At 65.3% G+C, this 15,809-nt stretch overlaps 1 protein-coding gene across 5 annotated transcripts in view; it reads left to right on the top strand.

Annotated features, from left to right (window-relative positions):
- Nucleotides 1–15,809, top strand: part of ARAP1 (ArfGAP with RhoGAP domain, ankyrin repeat and PH domain 1) — a 79,306-nt gene that overhangs the window by 16,455 nt on the left and 47,042 nt on the right. For 2 of the 5 annotated variants that reach the window (XM_075050313.1, XM_075050312.1), the window contains exons 12-32: nt 948–1,130; nt 2,177–2,351; nt 4,112–4,246; nt 4,532–4,667; nt 5,214–5,316; nt 5,405–5,600; nt 5,939–5,984; nt 6,225–6,388; nt 6,651–6,863; nt 7,488–7,593; nt 7,867–8,014; nt 8,305–8,388; nt 8,562–8,630; nt 8,782–8,899; nt 10,061–10,174; nt 10,656–10,798; nt 11,344–11,376; nt 12,703–12,785; nt 14,134–14,184; nt 14,519–14,582; nt 14,810–15,804. In XM_075050313.1, the coding sequence (XP_074906414.1) occupies nt 948–1,130; nt 2,177–2,351; nt 4,112–4,246; nt 4,532–4,667; nt 5,214–5,316; nt 5,405–5,600; nt 5,939–5,984; nt 6,225–6,388; nt 6,651–6,863; nt 7,488–7,593; nt 7,867–8,014; nt 8,305–8,388; nt 8,562–8,630; nt 8,782–8,899; nt 10,061–10,174; nt 10,656–10,798; nt 11,344–11,376; nt 12,703–12,785; nt 14,134–14,184; nt 14,519–14,582; nt 14,810–15,148 (2,703 nt within the window). In that variant the 3' untranslated portion in view covers nt 15,149–15,804. Of the gene's footprint in view, nt 1–947; nt 1,131–2,176; nt 2,352–4,111; nt 4,247–4,531; nt 4,668–5,213; nt 5,317–5,404; nt 5,601–5,938; nt 5,985–6,224; nt 6,389–6,650; nt 6,864–7,487; nt 7,594–7,866; nt 8,015–8,304; nt 8,389–8,561; nt 8,631–8,781; nt 8,900–10,060; nt 10,175–10,641; nt 10,799–11,343; nt 11,377–12,702; nt 12,786–14,133; nt 14,185–14,518; nt 14,583–14,809; nt 15,805–15,809 lie in introns of those variants that run through there. The other 3 variants (XM_075050314.1, XM_075050315.1, XM_075050316.1) reach the window with 3 other exon arrangements.

Here is a 15,809-nt window from a genome sequence, read left to right as displayed (position 1 = left end):
CGGGGCGGGCTGGGGAGGGGGGGAGCCGGGATTTGTTACCAGACCCAACCCGGCCGCCATTTCCAGCCGGCAGACCTTGGCTGGCCCCGTTCTTCCCAGCCGTCCCGGTTGGATCCTGCATTCCTGCTTGGCGTCCCACCCGCGCAGCCCCCGCCTCCGGCATCGCCTGCTCCCCGAGCCCCCAAACGCTTCCAGCTGCTGCCTGCGGCTGCTCCCTTTCCCCTCCCCTCTCCGGGAAGGCTGCCCTGAACCCCGCCGGGCTGGCGGGGAGCTGCTGCCAGCATCCCCTGGCCCCCTGCCTGCTCCAGCCCCTCCCCAGCCCCCGGCCCCGCTTGCACCCGTGCCACCCCAAAAAGCTCAGGGGTGCTGGCAGAGCACCCCACGGGCTTGCTGGAGCAACGCGGGGGTCCTTGAGAGAGGGCTAAACCTCTTAATGGTGGGCTGAGCATCGCTCGGTGCCGGGCAGCAGGATGGTGAGGGGCCACAGAAAGCCTTTTAAATCCACCCCGATGGATGCTGAGCATCCCCCCCTCCTCGTCCACAGCTGGGTGCTGCTTTCCAGATGAGATTTTCCGGGGCAGGAAGGGGGGTCGGAGGCGGTGGGGGCTGCCAGACGCCGGGGCTGAGCCGCCGCTGTTGCCAGAACACGGGGCTGGGCAGGGAGCAGCCCTGCGTGCCTGCAGTGGGTGGGTGCTCCTGCACCCTGCCCACCCGTGGTCCCCGCGAACCACCCGTCATCCCCTCCATGTTCTGCCGGCACCCCGCCGCTCTCCCGGGCAGCAGTAACCCAGCAACTTTGGGCTGTGAACGTCTACTGCCGTGCTCATCCCCCCCACCCTGCCCCAGCAAAGACCCCCGGAGAAGCCCCACAAAGCCCCCCCCCCCATGCCCAGCCACGCTCCATCCCCCGGCAGCACCGTCCCATCGGCCTCTCCTTGTCCCCGCAGCTCTTCCACCAGATCGGCAATGCCGTGGCCAACCAGTTCTGGGCTGCCAACGTGCCCCCCAGCGAGGCCATCACCCCCGCCAGCAGCAGCCAGGAGAGGAGGCGCTTCCTCATTGCCAAATACCGGGAGGGCAAGTACCGCCGCTACCACCCGCTCTTCGGCAACCAGGAGGAACTCGACAGGGTCAGTGGCCCCCGGGGCCGGGCACCGTCTCGGGGGTCCCGCCTGGGTGCTAAGTGGTGCTGAGCTGGGGTCCCGAGGCTGTTTTGGGGAGCAAGGTCTCTGCCTGAGCAGGCTGCTTGGCCCCGTACATGGGGCTGGGTGGTTTCCCACCCTCCCTCCCTGCCTGTACCCCTGCCTGTATCACCCCAGCCCTCATCGCACACCCTTATGTCCCCACCGTGCACCCCCAGCCAAAGCCTGGGGGCTCCAGGAGGGACGAGCTGGCTGCGGGGACAGGGTGAACGTCTCTGGGATGGGGCACAACCAGCTTCATTTCCAGGCTGGAGAGCCCGGTCCGAGGTGGGATCCCCCCTTCCGCAGCCAGACGTCCCCACGGTTCATCTCTCCCTGGCTTGGGAACGGCGTTGGGGTCCGGCATTGGGCTGGAGTGGGGTTCAGGGAGGGCTGGTGCTGGGGGGATGCCCTGGTTGCAGCAGCTCGAAGCCCCTCCTGCCCCCCGGAGCACCCCACGGCGGCGGGGGCAGAGGTGCCCGGCCAGCACCCCCCCAAAACCCTGGCCAGGGCACCCATTCCCAGTCCCGGCCGGGGGCAGAGTGCCAGACTGGGGCGTCATGCCGCTCTGCGCGACCGGCACAGGGAACGCCGTCCCGGCGCTCCGGCCGCCGGCCCTTCGTCTCCGTGCTCCGCCATGGCTCCGCCGGCTGCCTTCGGCGCTGCCGTGTTTGCACAAGAGCCGGGGGCCCGGGTGGCCGCGGGAATTCGCATGTGGGCTTGTTTGTTTTTCTACTCCGGCTAGCCTGTCCCGCCCCGTTGCCGTTATGACTTCACCCCGGCTCCTTAAGGGAGGGATTCGCCGCCCGCTCCAAACTTTTTCTCCCAGTTCCAGCCTCCTTTGTCCTGCCGAGGCGGCCGGGAGGCGGCGGGGGTCCGGTCGCTCGCCGAGCTCCCACCCGGCTCCTTTCGCCGGCGTGGCTCCTCGCCAAGGGTCTCCTCCTCCTCCTCGGGAGCCTTCGGCCTCACCCGCCACCCTCCCGGCTTTGCCGCAGGCTCTGTGCGCAGCCGTCACCACCAGTGACCTGGCGGAGACGCAGGCTCTGCTCTTCTGCGGGGCGGCGGTGACCTGTGCCACCGGAGACCCCCAGTGCCCGACGCCCCTGGCCCTGGCCGAGAAGAGCGGGCAGAGGCTGCAGATGGAGTTCCTGCTCCACAACAAAAACTCCGGTAAGGGCTGACCCCTTGAAACCCCCATGGGCTTAAACCCACCGCTGGCATTCCCGGAGCCGGGGGAGAGAGCTGCCGGGGTGTCCCGGGGGACGCAGGGATGTTTTGAGCCGGATTCGGCTCTGTGTCCTGCCCGGCAGATTCCCGGCGTGGGGTTCTCCGGCTGCTTGGCGCTGCTGGGCTCCGTGCACCCCAGGAGAGGGGCTTTGGGAAGACCCCGCACCCTTAGGTCAGGGCTGGGTGGGGGCCAGGGAGGAAGGCTCTATCCCAGCCAGGGACGCAGGTCCAGAGCCCCACTGGGGATGCAGGCTGGTGGTCTGGGCACTGGGAGGGACCGGACCAGCTCTGCCGCGCCGTCCCGGCACGCTGCGGCCTCGGGGGGACCTCTGCAGCCTCGGGGGGATGTACCCCTACCAGCTGGGCAGCCCCCACCTTCAGCATCCCCAAAAGGACCAAGGGGAGTCCGACCGTTTTGCGGAGCATCCCCCTAAACCCCCCCATCCCGTGCCGCTAACGCGCCCACGCCACCGAGCCCTGCTCAGGGTGGGCTGACGGCTCCCACGGGACTGATCCAGGCTCTAACACGGAGTGAGCCTCCGGCCCTGGAAAGCTCGGGCAGCTGGAATGGAGGTGTGCCGGGGCCGGCCAGCGCCTGCCGTAGCCGTCACCTCCCTCGCTGCCTCGGTGGCCAAGTCCGTCCCGCGGAAGCTGGAGTTTGCCCAGGGTTGGGGCTGGCCCTGCTGTTCCAGACGTGTCAGCACAAAAGGGGTCTGGGAGGGCGGCGAGGCCTCCCGGCTGCCCCGGTGAGCCGGAGAAAACCAAATCCCTGAGCTCATCCTGCAGGGGCCGGCTCTGGCAGCCATCTCCGGAGTCCTGGGATCGCTGGGCTCGATGAGCCCAGCGCCGTGCATGGAGCAGGGCTGGGCTGGTGGAGCAGGGCTCTGCAGCCTCCCGGGTTTCCCTGTCTCTAGAGCCCTGGGCAGCCCCGTGGTCCACCCTAGGGGTGCTTTAGGGGTGTCCCTGCACCCTGTTTCTGCCCGGTCCCCGGAGGAAATAGGGGGGTGCCTCTCACTGGCAGGCAAGGTGGGGAAACTGAGGCAGGGGGGACATGCCCGTAGTCACACGGGGTGGCTGTGCAGAGCCCTGGGCCGTTATTTCAGCCGCAGGACTGCGGTTGCTCTGCCCTTCTCCTCCCGCAGAGCAGCGGGGACCTGGGACGGTCTGGGAGAGACCTCGGCGGAGGGCGAGTCCGGTCCCCACCTTCCCATAACATCCTCATCCCGTCACAGCTCAGTGCTTGGGGCTGGTCTGCAGGGGGGGGATGCGGGATGTGGGATGCAGGATGCGGGATGCCCTCCCGGCGGATAAGCCAGACCCCGCTGACCCCGAGGCAGCCCCAGATTTGGGGGCCAGAGCTGCTCCTTGCACCCCAGCCGTGGCATGGTGGGGGCTGGCGGTGCAGCCTGTGGGATGCTTTTGGGCTCCTGCTTCTTGTGCTGAGCGGGGGACACACCCAGCTGTTTTGGGGGGCTGGCAGGGGGCAATGTGGCCGGTGTCACCACTGTCACCCTGTCCAGCTGCCTCCTTCACGTCACATCAGCAAAGCACCCAGGGAATGACATGGACCACTGTCACCCCATCCCTGACCCAGTGGGGTCCCGCTGCATCCTGCTGGGTCCCCACCAGCAGCAGTCTGGGGGGCTTCTAAAGGGGGGGTGCACCCCCCAGCCCCCCATGACAGGCTGTCACCCTGTTTGCAGAGACGCCGCGCCTGGAGGTGGGGGGCAGCGAGGAGAAGACCTACTCGGTGCCCCTGCCCTCCGTCACCCACAACGGCTTCCTCTACAAGACCCCCTCCATGGCCAAACCCGTCGGTGAGCGGAAAGGCCAGGAAGGTACGTGGGGGCCCATGGGGCAGGGAAATAGGGGTGCAGGGGGGTGGGGGGGTCAGAGCCACCCCAAAAGGGGTCCTGCTGGGGGGATTGCACCATCCCCTGCTCCCCAGGGCACTGCAAAGGCAGCAGGGGGGTGCAGCATCACCTGGCCAGCCTTGTTGGAGTGGGGGGTCACAGTGGGTGGGCACCCAGTGGGTGCTGCAGGGCCACCCAGGCTGGGCTGGTGGGTGATCTCGGGCTGGCCGGAGCGTGCGGGGCTGCCCAGCACCATCCTGTGCCACGCAGAGTTCAGCCGGCGGTGGTGCACGCTGCAGGACGGCGTCCTCAGCTACTACGAGAACGACCGCAACGCCGTGCCCAATGGTGAGATCAAGGTGGAGGAGATCGTGTGCCTGGTGAACAACCCACCGAACGCCCACGGGTAAGGCTGTACCCCCACGTGCAGCCCTATAGCACCCCAACATCCCCTCCGCTCCTGCAGGGCTGGGCATGGCCGCTCACAGGTGGTGGCATGGGGGGCTGCTGTCCCCAAGCCCACCGCTGGCCCCTCCAGCACTTGTGGCATGCCTGACCCAGCTGTCTTTGCAAGGAATCTGTGTAAACCCCTTTGTAATTCCTTTGCAGCCCCTTTGCAGCCATCACTTTGCAGCCCCTCTGCAATCCCTCTGCAGCCCCTCTGCAATCCCTCTGCAGCCCCTCTGCAGCCCCTCTGCAGCTCCTTTGCAATCCCTTTGCGATCCCTTTGCAGCTCCTGTGCTCCCCGTCGGAGCGTGCACGGCAGCACAGGGATGCTGGAGGACCCAGGGGTGTGGGAGGGAGGATCCCAAACCAGATCAGCCGGTGGCAGAGCCGGCAGCAGACATGCCGCAGGATACTCTCACCCCCGGGATGGGATGCCCCTGGTACCCAACCAGCTCCATCCCACCGCCTGCGGGCGGCCAGGCTCCCCTTTCCCTCCCTCCCGCAGGATCGAGAGCACGTTTGAGATCTACATCGAGTCAGAGAGGCTCTACCTCTTTGGGCTGGAGAGCCCCGATTCCGCTCGGGAATGGCTCAAGTCCATCGCCAAGGTAGGATGCGGTGGGCTGGGGTGGCCGGGGGTGCCGGAGGGAGCCGGGTCCTGCGGCGCTGACGGGTCCCTCTTCTCCCCCGGCTCAGTCCTTCGTCCATCCCCGCGCCGAGGAGCTGCTGGCTCTCGACTTCGAGCGGATCGGCCGGCTGCACTACAAGGGTGGCCTCAACCTGGAGCGAGCCAAGGAGGGCTGGTTCGCCCTGGCCGGCTCCGTGCTCCACGTCTGCTTCGAGGACAGGGAGCGGCAGGAGCCTCTCCAGCTGCGCAAGCTGCAGGAGCTCTGTGCGTGACCCTGCCCCGCCACGGGCCCCCCCCAGGCTGGGAGGGACCTTGGGGATGGGGGGTATCCCCCAAATTCTGCCCCGAGCAGCTGGGTTGCACCCCAGCTTTTGGTGGGAGGCCGGTGGATGCTGCTCCGATGGAGCGTGGGGTCCCTCCGCTGGGTGGGATGCAGCCGCTCTTCCTCCTTTCCATCCTCTTCCTCATCCCTGGAAAGTCACTGCTTGTCCCATTTGGGCTGGAGCTGGACCCGTTGGCACTGCCCCCCATGGTGTGTGGGGCTGGGGGGGCCGGGGACCCCACGTTCCCACAGGTGATGGGCTCTCCGCCTTCCCTTCCAGCCATCCAGGGAGACAACGAGGTGCTGGTGCTGGTGGAGAGGCGGAGGTAAGAACCGAGGCGGGGGGGGGTTAGACCCCTCCAGCAAATTATCACACCCTGCCCGAGCACCCCCCCTCATCCTGGGGTGCCTTCGCTCTCCCCACGGTGACTGGGGACCCCCAAAAGAGAGTCGGGACCATCCCCAGGCCCCCAGGGCCAGCCTTCCCAGGGGTCCTGGCCACGCAGCGGGTTTTTTGGGGGGGGGCAGCTGGCCCCCCCGCCCGCTGAGGCCGGGCTTGCCGGCAGGACGCTGTACATCCAGGGGGAGAGGAAGCTGGATTTCCTGGGGTGGGTCCACGCCATCCAGAAGGCTGCGGGCAGCGCGGGGGACACCTTGTCGGAGCAGCAGCTGACGGAGTCGGACGTCCCGCTGCTGGTGGACCGCTGCATCGACTACATCACCCAGTGCGGTACGTGCCATCGCTTATGGCCGGATGCTGGCGGGGACCAGAGCGCGTCATTTGGGTCACCCCGTCGGTGTGGCGCGGCAGGCTGAGACCCGACACGCTTGCGACACGTGTTTCCCTGCCCGAGCATCCGCGCCAGCTCCGTGGGAGGGCTCCGGCTGGAGCAGGAATTTGGCTCCCGCCCGCAGCTCCTCGGCGGTCGCGGCAACACCTGCGGGGTGGGAAGTGCCGCGGTACCGGCTCATCCCCACCGGCTCTGCTGCAGGGCTGACGTCCGAGGGCATCTACCGCAAGAGCGGGCAGAACTCGAAGACCACCAGCCTGCTGGAGATGCTGCGCCGGGACGCCCGCAGCGTCCGCCTGAAGGAGGGCGAGCACCAGGTGGACGACGTCGCCAACACCCTCAAACGCTTCTTCCGCGACCTCGGGGATGGGCTCTTCACCGGGCGATGGGGCCAGGACTGGCTGCGGGCAACGGGTGAGCCCCGGGGGGGCTGCTGGGAGATGGTGGGAGGAGGGGGTCGGGCTCCCCGGATCTGCTGGCAGCCCCCTTTGTCCTCTCCTCTGGGCTATGTGGTGGGGGGAACACATCTGGGCCCCACATGTTCTGGGGGCTCGAGCGGTGGGTGGGGAGCGGAGTGCATCCTCCCTGACCCCATGCAGCCCCGTGCTCCGGCACGGCTGGGGCTGAGACAGGGCAGAGAGCCAGACCCCCCCCGCCCTTCGCTTCTGGATCCGGCCCCTAAATACCAGTGTCGGATGCACCCAACAGCTAAACAGCCATGAGCCACGCTGCTGTGCAGCTGGGATGGTCCAGCTCCGTGGAGTTGGGATGTTCCAGCCTCGCAGAGCTGGGATGCTCTGGGCCCCGTTGAGCTGGGATGCTCCAGTCTTGTGGAGCTGGGATGCTCCGGCCCCATGGAGCTGGGGTGCTCTGGCCCTGCAGAGGGTGCTCTGGCCCCATGGAGCTGGGATGCTCTATCCCCAGAGTGGGGCAGAAGGGTCCCAGGTGGGGTCTAGAGAGGGGATGGTGGGGCTGTGGGTCTTAATCTCAACTTCATGCCCCTCCACGCTCATCTCCTCCCTCGTGCTCCTCTCGCAGCGCTGGAGGATGAGGAGGCAAAGATCAGCGAGTACCGGAGGCTCCTGGGCAACCTCCCCACGGTGAACCGGGCCACGTTGAAGGCGCTCATCAACCACCTCTTTCGGTACGGCGTGGGCAGCAGGTCCGTGGGACGGTGGAGCCTGGGGTCCCCGAGCCCCCGTGGGGCATCGCCCCGTCCGCTGCGGGGTCCTGGGGAGGCTGTGGGGCGGAGGAGAGCCCTCATCCCTTGGCTCACATCCCAGGCAAGGAAGGGAGGCGGATTTGGGGTCAAGCTGTGCCCAAAGCCGAGCATCACATCCCGGCGTGGGGGGCATTCCCCTTGGCAAGGCTGAAGGGGGGGGTCCTGGGGGAGGAATCTTAACGGAGTTCCCTGTAGGGTTCAGCGCTTCTCTGGGGAGAACCAGATGAACACGCACAACCTGGCCATCGTTTTCGGGCCCACGCTCTTCCAGACAGACGGGAAGGACTACAAGGCAGGACGCGTGGTGGAGGACCTCATCAGCCATTATGTGAAGATCTTTAACGTAGGTTCACCCCACCTCTGGCGCTGCTCTGGATCAGGCTGACGTGTGGACATTCCCAGGGGATGGGGAGGTGGAAGGAGGAGGAAGCTGTCTGCAGACATCTTGCTTTGGAGACAAGGGGCGGGGGGGGTCCATGTCCCTGCAAACCCCGGAGACACCTGAGCATGGAGGTGCCAGCACCGCCGGGCAGGGGAGAAGATTCCCCTGGGGATCCACGTCTGCTTCTGCGGTGGAACTTAAGGGTGGTGTGGTCAGCCCTGATGGCTCCCTGGGCTCCTCTTCTGTGGCAGGTCAACGACCAAGAGATGAAGAAGCAGCAGGACGAGATCACGGCCATCATGAAGATGCGGGAGGCAGCATCCAGTGGGACACAGGTGGGTCCTGGACATGAGGACCTTCCTGGGGCACCCTCTTTGCATGAGGACCTCAGCGCCTGCTCCAGCATCTCCTGGAGATGCCCCAGGCAGGGAGTGTCTGTGCTGGGTGGGGGGGATCTAGCCCACATGTGGGAAGCTGCAGGTTGAAGTGCTTTGCCATTGCCCTCCAGCAAGCTGGGGACTTCATCTGCACTGTCTACCTGGAGGAGAAGAAGACGGAGGCAGAGCAGCACGTCAAGGTGAGCCCTGGGGAGCTCACAGAGGGGACAGGGACCCCCTGTTGCATGCCCAAATGTCTGTGGTGGCATGGGGAGATGCTTTGAGCCAGGACAAGGGTGGCACAGCCCTGGGCACTGGCTGATGGAGACCTGTCCCTTCCCTCCCTCCCAGATCCCGGCCACAATGACAGCTGAGGAGCTCACCTTTGAGATCCTAGACCGGAGGAAAATCGTCATGAAGGAGAAGGACTATTGGAGCTGCTTCGAAGTGAACGAGAGGGAGGAGGCAGGTTGGTGCAGGGGCATGAGGGTGGTGGGGGTGGGGATGAGGACAGGGATGGGGATGGAGATTGGAATGGGAATGCGGATGGGGATGGAGATAGGGATGCAGGTAGGGATGGGGTTGGGGACGAGAAGGCTCCCATGGGGACTGCACCATGGAGCAATGCTGGGACAGGCTCCAGGCGCTCAGGAGAGGACGGCTGCAGTGCCGCAGCTTTGCTCACCACATCCAGGTTGCAGGTGGCCAAGTGCTGCAGATGGGCGCGTGGTTTGGGCCAGGACCCACAGAGCATCCTTAGGGGTTCAAATGCTTTTGAAATTTAATGGGGGTGTCTGGGCTCTCTGGCCACCCAAGGGAGCAGCCCTGGGGTGCCCGTAGGCAGCAGCAAGCGAGAGCTTGGTGTGAGCAGGATGAGCCCCTGGTCCTGCCAGCTGGTGCCTCGAGCTCCTGCCACCGACTCTCATGGGCTGAGCGTGCCCAGGGACCGTGCCTGGCAGGGAGACAGGCAGGGTGCTGATCCCAGCATCACTGAAAGCCTCTGCTGAGACATTTTGGTCCTTGCCAACCCCAAGCCATCAAGGTCAGGCTCCTCTCTGCAAAGGGTGGGTGCTGCTTCCCCCCTCTGCTCAGGGAAGCACCCTGTTCAGCCAAGCAACATCCAGCCCTTAAAAATAAAAAGGATCCTCAGGCTGTGCAGGGGCAATGATTAGCCGATTAGCCTAAAATTGAATATTCACCTATGAACTTCTATGAAATCCTTGACTCGCCCTTTGCTTGTGTGGAAATGTGCATGTTTGAAATACCTCTGTGCATACTTTTGCATGCACGTGTGTTGATTACATACTCCCTACAGCAGCCTATGTTTTCAAAACATACATGTGTTGCAATTGCAATATCTGTTGGCAATTGTTCCTCAGCCACCTTCCAGTCCCCGCAGGTCCCCGCTGCTCACGTACCATGGGCCAAAAGTCACCTCCCCAGGGGACAATTAGTAAGCAGCAGCACCGTGAAATGAATCCAATTAAAAGGTGATGGTGCTGCGTGGGAGGTCTGCCCGGAGACAGGCAGGACCTTGGCAGACGCTCGGGACACATCTGTGACCCCCGTCTTGGTGGGTGCCAGCCCCCAGGGATGCTGCCTGACCCCTGCCTGTCTCCCTGCCCGACAGAACGGCCCTTGCACTACTCGGAAAAAGTCCTGCCCATTTTGCACTGCCTGGGAACAGAGAGCTACCTGGTGGTGAAGAAGCAGATGTCCATGGAGAACATGCTCATCTACCTCGGTGAGGAGCTGGGGGGGCCAGGGCAGGGAGAACAGGGATGGGGAAGGGGAAGGGGATGGGGATGGGGATGGGATGGGGATGGGGATGAGGACAGGGACAGGGATGGGAATGGGGACGGGGACAGCTCCCTGTCCTGCCAGCTGCAACCCTGCGGAGAATCTCCACGGCATCAACCATCCCAAGGCCGCATCCTGCCTGGCCGCGCGAGTGGACCGGGCACCAGCCCCCTTAGTGTGTGGCTGGGAGCCCCCCAGCATGGGGCCGGGGCTGGATGCCACGCACAGTGCACTGGAGGAGATGGTCCTGCCTGCGCTGCCTGGGCTGGGAGCAGGCAGCGGCCGGCGGGCTGCGGTGCTGGGGGCGAAGGGGGGGGTTGCCCTTGCTATTGCCCTGCGGGACCGGGTCTAGCTGCACCCCGCGCCCTTCCCGGGGGGCCTGACCCCCCCTGGGGGGCCGGAGCCGCTCAGGCGTGTGCCCCCAGCCAGCAGAGTGGGCGACTGCAAGCACGGCATGATGAAGTTTCGGGAGGAGAGGAACCTGCTGGGGCTCGGCCTGAGCACCGGCTTCCACGACCGCTACTTCATCCTCAACCACACCTGCCTGCGCCTCTACAAAGAAGTGCGGGTGAGCCCTGCCTGCTGGCTGCCTGCGAGGCGACGCTCCCTTCCCCTGCCTGCCCTTCCTGCCCTTCCCTTCCCTTCCCTTCCCTTCCCTTCCCCTGCCTTCGCTTTCCTTCCCAGCTGTGCCGTCTTGTGACCCGGTGCCGGGAGTCCCTGAGGACGTGGGACCCATGTGGGCTGGAATCCCACGGGCGTTGCAGGCAGCGATGGGGCTGGAATCCCACGGGCATTGCAGGCAGCGATGGGGCTGATCCCAGAAGTGCTGTTGCTCTCCCAGACCCGGAGCAGGTCCGGAGCTGGCTCTGAGTCAATGCAAGGGCTCAGGAGGGGGATGCTGGCATCCCAGCTGTGCTGGCACATCTGCTCCCCACTCTTCTGTCCCCGGTTCCCCTGCCCTGGCTCCCTGGTGTGACACCCACTGCACATCTCTGCCTCCGTCCCCCGTCCCCTGCCCGTAGGCAGCACAGGGTCTGCAGGGAGGTCGTCCCCTCTCCTCCCACTGCGGCTCGTCCTCCGCATCTGCTTTAACCCCCGTCCTCTGTTGAACAGAGCCTGAAGCAGCGGACCCCCCTCTTGGAGAACGTGAGTAGAGGAGCCCGGGGGGCTCAGCCGAGGCGCGCAGGGGCTCCCGCGCCCTCTGCCCTTACAAGGCTGCCCGGGGTCAATCCCAAATCCAATCCCGCAGCACGCGTGTGCCGATCACCGCGCGCTCGTGGACGTGGCAGCCCGAGGCGATGGGATGCTGCCTGTGCCGGAGCTGCCCCGGTGCTGCCATCCCTCCCCGTTAGCCCCCGGCACTGGGGGTGCATCAGCTTGCACCCCTGTAATCCGGGCTCCTCCGATCTGGGGGTACCGCTGCCCTTTGCTCCAGGTAGCTGGAGATGGGGATGGGGAAGGGGCCGATGCTGCATGGAGGGGACGGGCTGAGCTGGCTCCCCTGTTCCGCGGGCATTGGATTGGGCTCTTGTAAGTCATGCCACTTGCATGCAAACACAGGTGGGCAGCTGTACGGGGTGGGGGGGTCCCCGTCGTGTCACCCGCTGCCAGGGCATGGCTTGCGTGGCATGGCGAGGTGCAGCCAGCATCAGGGAGGTCCCGGGTGAGAGGGGAGGGAGCTGCGGGGCTTTGGCCCTTCAAAACGTCTCCCAGCAAAGGGTGATGTCTGCACCGGCTGGCTGCCATGGCACAGACCACAGCGAAGGAGCTTGCTGGCACCGGTGGTGCCCTGGCTTTGCCGGGACATCCCATTTTCCCCCCATCCCTCCCTTTGGGAGGCTGTTTGGTGAGGAAGGGTGCAGCTCGCAGCCAGCACCCCAAAAGGGATGCTCCGATGCAGGGGGGAGCCCAGCACAGCCTAAGTGGGACCAGGGAGTCGGGGCACCCATCTTCACCCACCGCAGAGAGGTGCCCACCCACCGTGCCGTGCTGGTGGTGGGACATTTGGGGATGTGGTCGGGGCAGAGAGCCGCCGGCAGAGCGGGGCTGCGGCTACTGCTGCCGTGGCCGTGATGCTGAGGAGGGACGTGATGTGGGCATCCCCACGGGGGACATCTAGTGCCAGGCTCTCCAGACCCCATCACAAAGTGCCAGTGCTGGTCCCAGCTCTGAAGGCAACTGGCACCATCTCTGAGGGACCCCGCCGCAGGGACAGACCTCCTGTGTCCCCTCCTTTCTACCCGTGGCCTCTGCCGTGGGCGATGGGCACCCGCTCTGCCCTCATCCTTGGCAAGCCCAGACCTGGGCTGAGCTCCTTCCCCTTCCCCATCACCGCATCCCTACGGCTTCTCCTCCCTGCCTGCTGCGGGGACAAACCCCATCCCGGCATCGGTGTGGGCTAGAGTGGGGGGCGACGGGTGGCGAAGGGTCCGGCAGCCCCCAACCTGGTGCTGGGTCGCTCTTCTCCCCCAGAGCCACAAGCCGGAGAAGGAGTGGCCCGTCAGGAACCTGAAGGTCTACCTGGGCATGAAGAAGAAACTTCGGCCCCCGACATGGTGAGCAGCAACGCGGTGCCCTGCCGGGCTGGGGACAGGGATGGGGCTGGGGACAGGGATGGGGATGGGGACAGGGATGGGGCTGGGGACAGGGATGGGGATGGGGATCAGGATAGGGACAGGGATGGGGACAGGGACAGTTTTGGCTGCTGGGACACATCTCCTGCTGGCCGTGCCTTTTGCCACCAGATGTCAGAGCAGCCTCGGAGGACGCTTCTGCAGCCTGCGTGTGTGCATGTGAGTGTGTGCATGTCAGCGAGCTGTGTACGTGTGTGTGTGCATGCATGTCAATGTGTGTGTGTGTGCATATGAGTGCATGGGCATGTGTGTGTGTATACACGTCAGCAAGTTGTGTGTGTGCAAGTGTGTGCAAGTATGTGCATGCATGGTGGCATCTGTGTGCATCTGAGTACACACACACATGTGTGCAGGTGTGTGGGTGTGTGCATGTGAGTGTGTGCATGCGATGCATGCACATGCATACATGTGAGCGTGTGCACATGAGTGTGAGCGCATGTCTGTGTGTGCATGTGAGCACATGCGACGAGCCACGCAGGCTTGCTGGGAGGCTTCCAGTCCCCATGCTCCAGGGCCACTCTACACTGTGGGGGCAGGAAACATGTGTGTACATGCATGTGTACATGTGTGTATGCATGTGAGCGTGCAAGGCCGTGACCCTGACCCCCCCAGGGGTTTGGGTGTGTGCCACAGTGCCAGGCAGCATTGCAGCAGGTCTTGGGGTGGGCTAGCAGCGGCTGGGGCTTTGGGTCAGGGCTGGGGCCAGGGGGGGGCTCCCCCCAGCACTGAGGGGAGGCTGGTGCCCTGGCCAGGCATTGCAGGGACGTTTGGGCATAGCTGAGGCCAGGTGGGAGCTGAAAGGTGACAGAGCATGACCACGAAAGAAATACCACCAGCAAAAGGACCGGCTCAGATAGCTGCACCTGCGCCTGGCCTGCTGGACTGCAAACTGGTGCAAACTGGGAAGGACTCAGGGCCATTGCCCGCTGCTTTACTGGCCCTGAGTCGCTGCGCAGCATTGCGTCGAGCTGATAAATCCGATGGGAACCTGTCCTGCTCGCCCAGCAGTGCAGGGCTGCGGGGGCTTGCAGGGCTGGAGGCAGCTTGCGAGGATGCAGGTGGCTCGCAGACGTGCAGGTGGCTTGCGAGGAGGAGGGTGGCATGCAGGGACGTGGGTGGTTGTAGGGATGCAGGTGGTTGTAGGATTGGGGGTTGTTTGCAGGGATGGGGTGTTTGCAGGGACGGGGGGGTTTGCTGGGGTGCTTTGGTACCTGGAGTGCTGGAGCCAAAGGCGACGTTCGCCTTCATGGTTTCACTTCTCCCCTTCCAGCTGGGGCTTTACGGTCTTCTACGAGAACGAGAAGCACGAGAAGCAGCAATGGTAAGGGAAGGGGTGGACACAGGGACACTAAACTCATCCCCCAGGACTGACGGACACGCTGCCGGGGCAGCTGCTCTCCGGAGCCGGCGTGCCTTCGCCGCGGAGGGTGTAGATGGGGATTTCTGTGAGCGGAGCCTGTCTGGGCGCCCGTGGACCTGCTCAGGGTACCACCGGTGTCCGTGACTGTCACCCTTGTCCCCTTTGGTCCCCTGGGGTCTGCAAGACCTCATGCAAAGCAGCGGCTGGGGTGCCAGCTCCATCCCCAACAGAACCCGGAGCAGCCGGGTGTCCCTCCCCGCCGTCCCCTCCAGCCGCTGACGCCATGTCCCCACAGGTACCTGTGCTGTGACACCCAGGCCGATCTCCGGGAGTGGTTTGCCACCTTCCTCCACGTGCAGGTAGGGAGCGGGCAGGCTGCCCGCAGGCAGGCAGCGGGCACGGGACAGTGCACGCCGTCCTCCAAGAGCTGGGCTGCGGAGGGATGCTTGGCTAGCAGAAACCCTTCGGGGTGTCCGAGCATCCCTAAATACCGGCAATCCCAGGGCGGAGGAGAGATCCCCAGGTGGCTGAGGACCAAAAAGCCGGTCTCCAGCCCTCCTTCACCCCCTGTCCCCTCTGTCCCCAGAACGGCGGGGCCCTGTGGCCCTCGGAGACCTCCAAGGTGCGGGCGTCGCGGTCGCAGCAGGACTCCAGGTTGGGTAACATCTCCCTCATCCCGCTGCGGGGCAATGAGAGTGAGATGAGGAACAGTGTGGCTGCTTTTGCTACTGACCCGCTAACCGTGAGTGAGATGGGGGTGCTGGGGGGGGGGATCGCTCTGTGTGGGGGCTGCATCTCCCCTGCATCACACGCTGGGGGGTCCTGGTCCCCAAATTTGATGGGGGGGAGAGTGGTGTCCCTGCTCCCATTCCTTATGTACCAGCATCAGCCTCTGGTCACCCCAGAGAGAGTTTGGGGGGGGTGACTGATCCTTGGGGTGCTCTGTCCAGCATTGGGGCCCGTGGGTGGTCTCCTGGGTGCAGGGGTGTCCCAAACCGTGTGATGCAAGAAGAGGGGATGCTGCCAGGCTCCTGATTTTTCCTATAACAGGGGTGGGTTTCTCTGAAATGCCACCCCGGTCACAAATCAGTCCCCCCCTCCTGTTGTCCTTCTGTCTGTCTGTGCAACAGCCGTCCTCCCCGGGGGCTGTCACGCACCGGGCATCCCCCCGCCACCCCGGTGCTGGCCGTGGGTGTCGGAGCCTCGCTCAGCCACAGGGCCCGCCGGTGCGGCCGGCCGGCGGTGGGACAGAGCTGCTCCGGTCCCACCGCGCCCGAGCCCATCCCTCGGGCCCTCGTTGCTGTTATAAACCTGAGGATGCTGCTGTGCCGGGGACGGGGGGGGGAAGATCCCACCGCCGGCATCGGTTGTGCATTGCCCAACGGGTGTCCAAGGGTGCCCCAAGGGCTGGGAGCAGCACCGTCACCGCTCCGGTGGCCCCTGCCTTGTGCGGGTCCCCTGGGATCAGGTCTGCCGGGGAGCCCTGCCCCAGGACCCCCACCCAGGCTCAGGTTTATAACGAGGAGGGGGGTCAGCAGTGGGGAAGCTCCTCCGGGGCTTTGCGGTGGGCTGTGCTTCGTGGTGTG

The sequence above is a fragment of the Buteo buteo genome, chromosome 18 (assembly GCF_964188355.1).
Source record: "Buteo buteo chromosome 18, bButBut1.hap1.1, whole genome shotgun sequence".
NCBI classification, from domain to species: Eukaryota; Metazoa; Chordata; class Aves; order Accipitriformes; family Accipitridae; genus Buteo; species Buteo buteo.
This window is presented reverse-complemented; position numbering and strand designations above follow the sequence as displayed.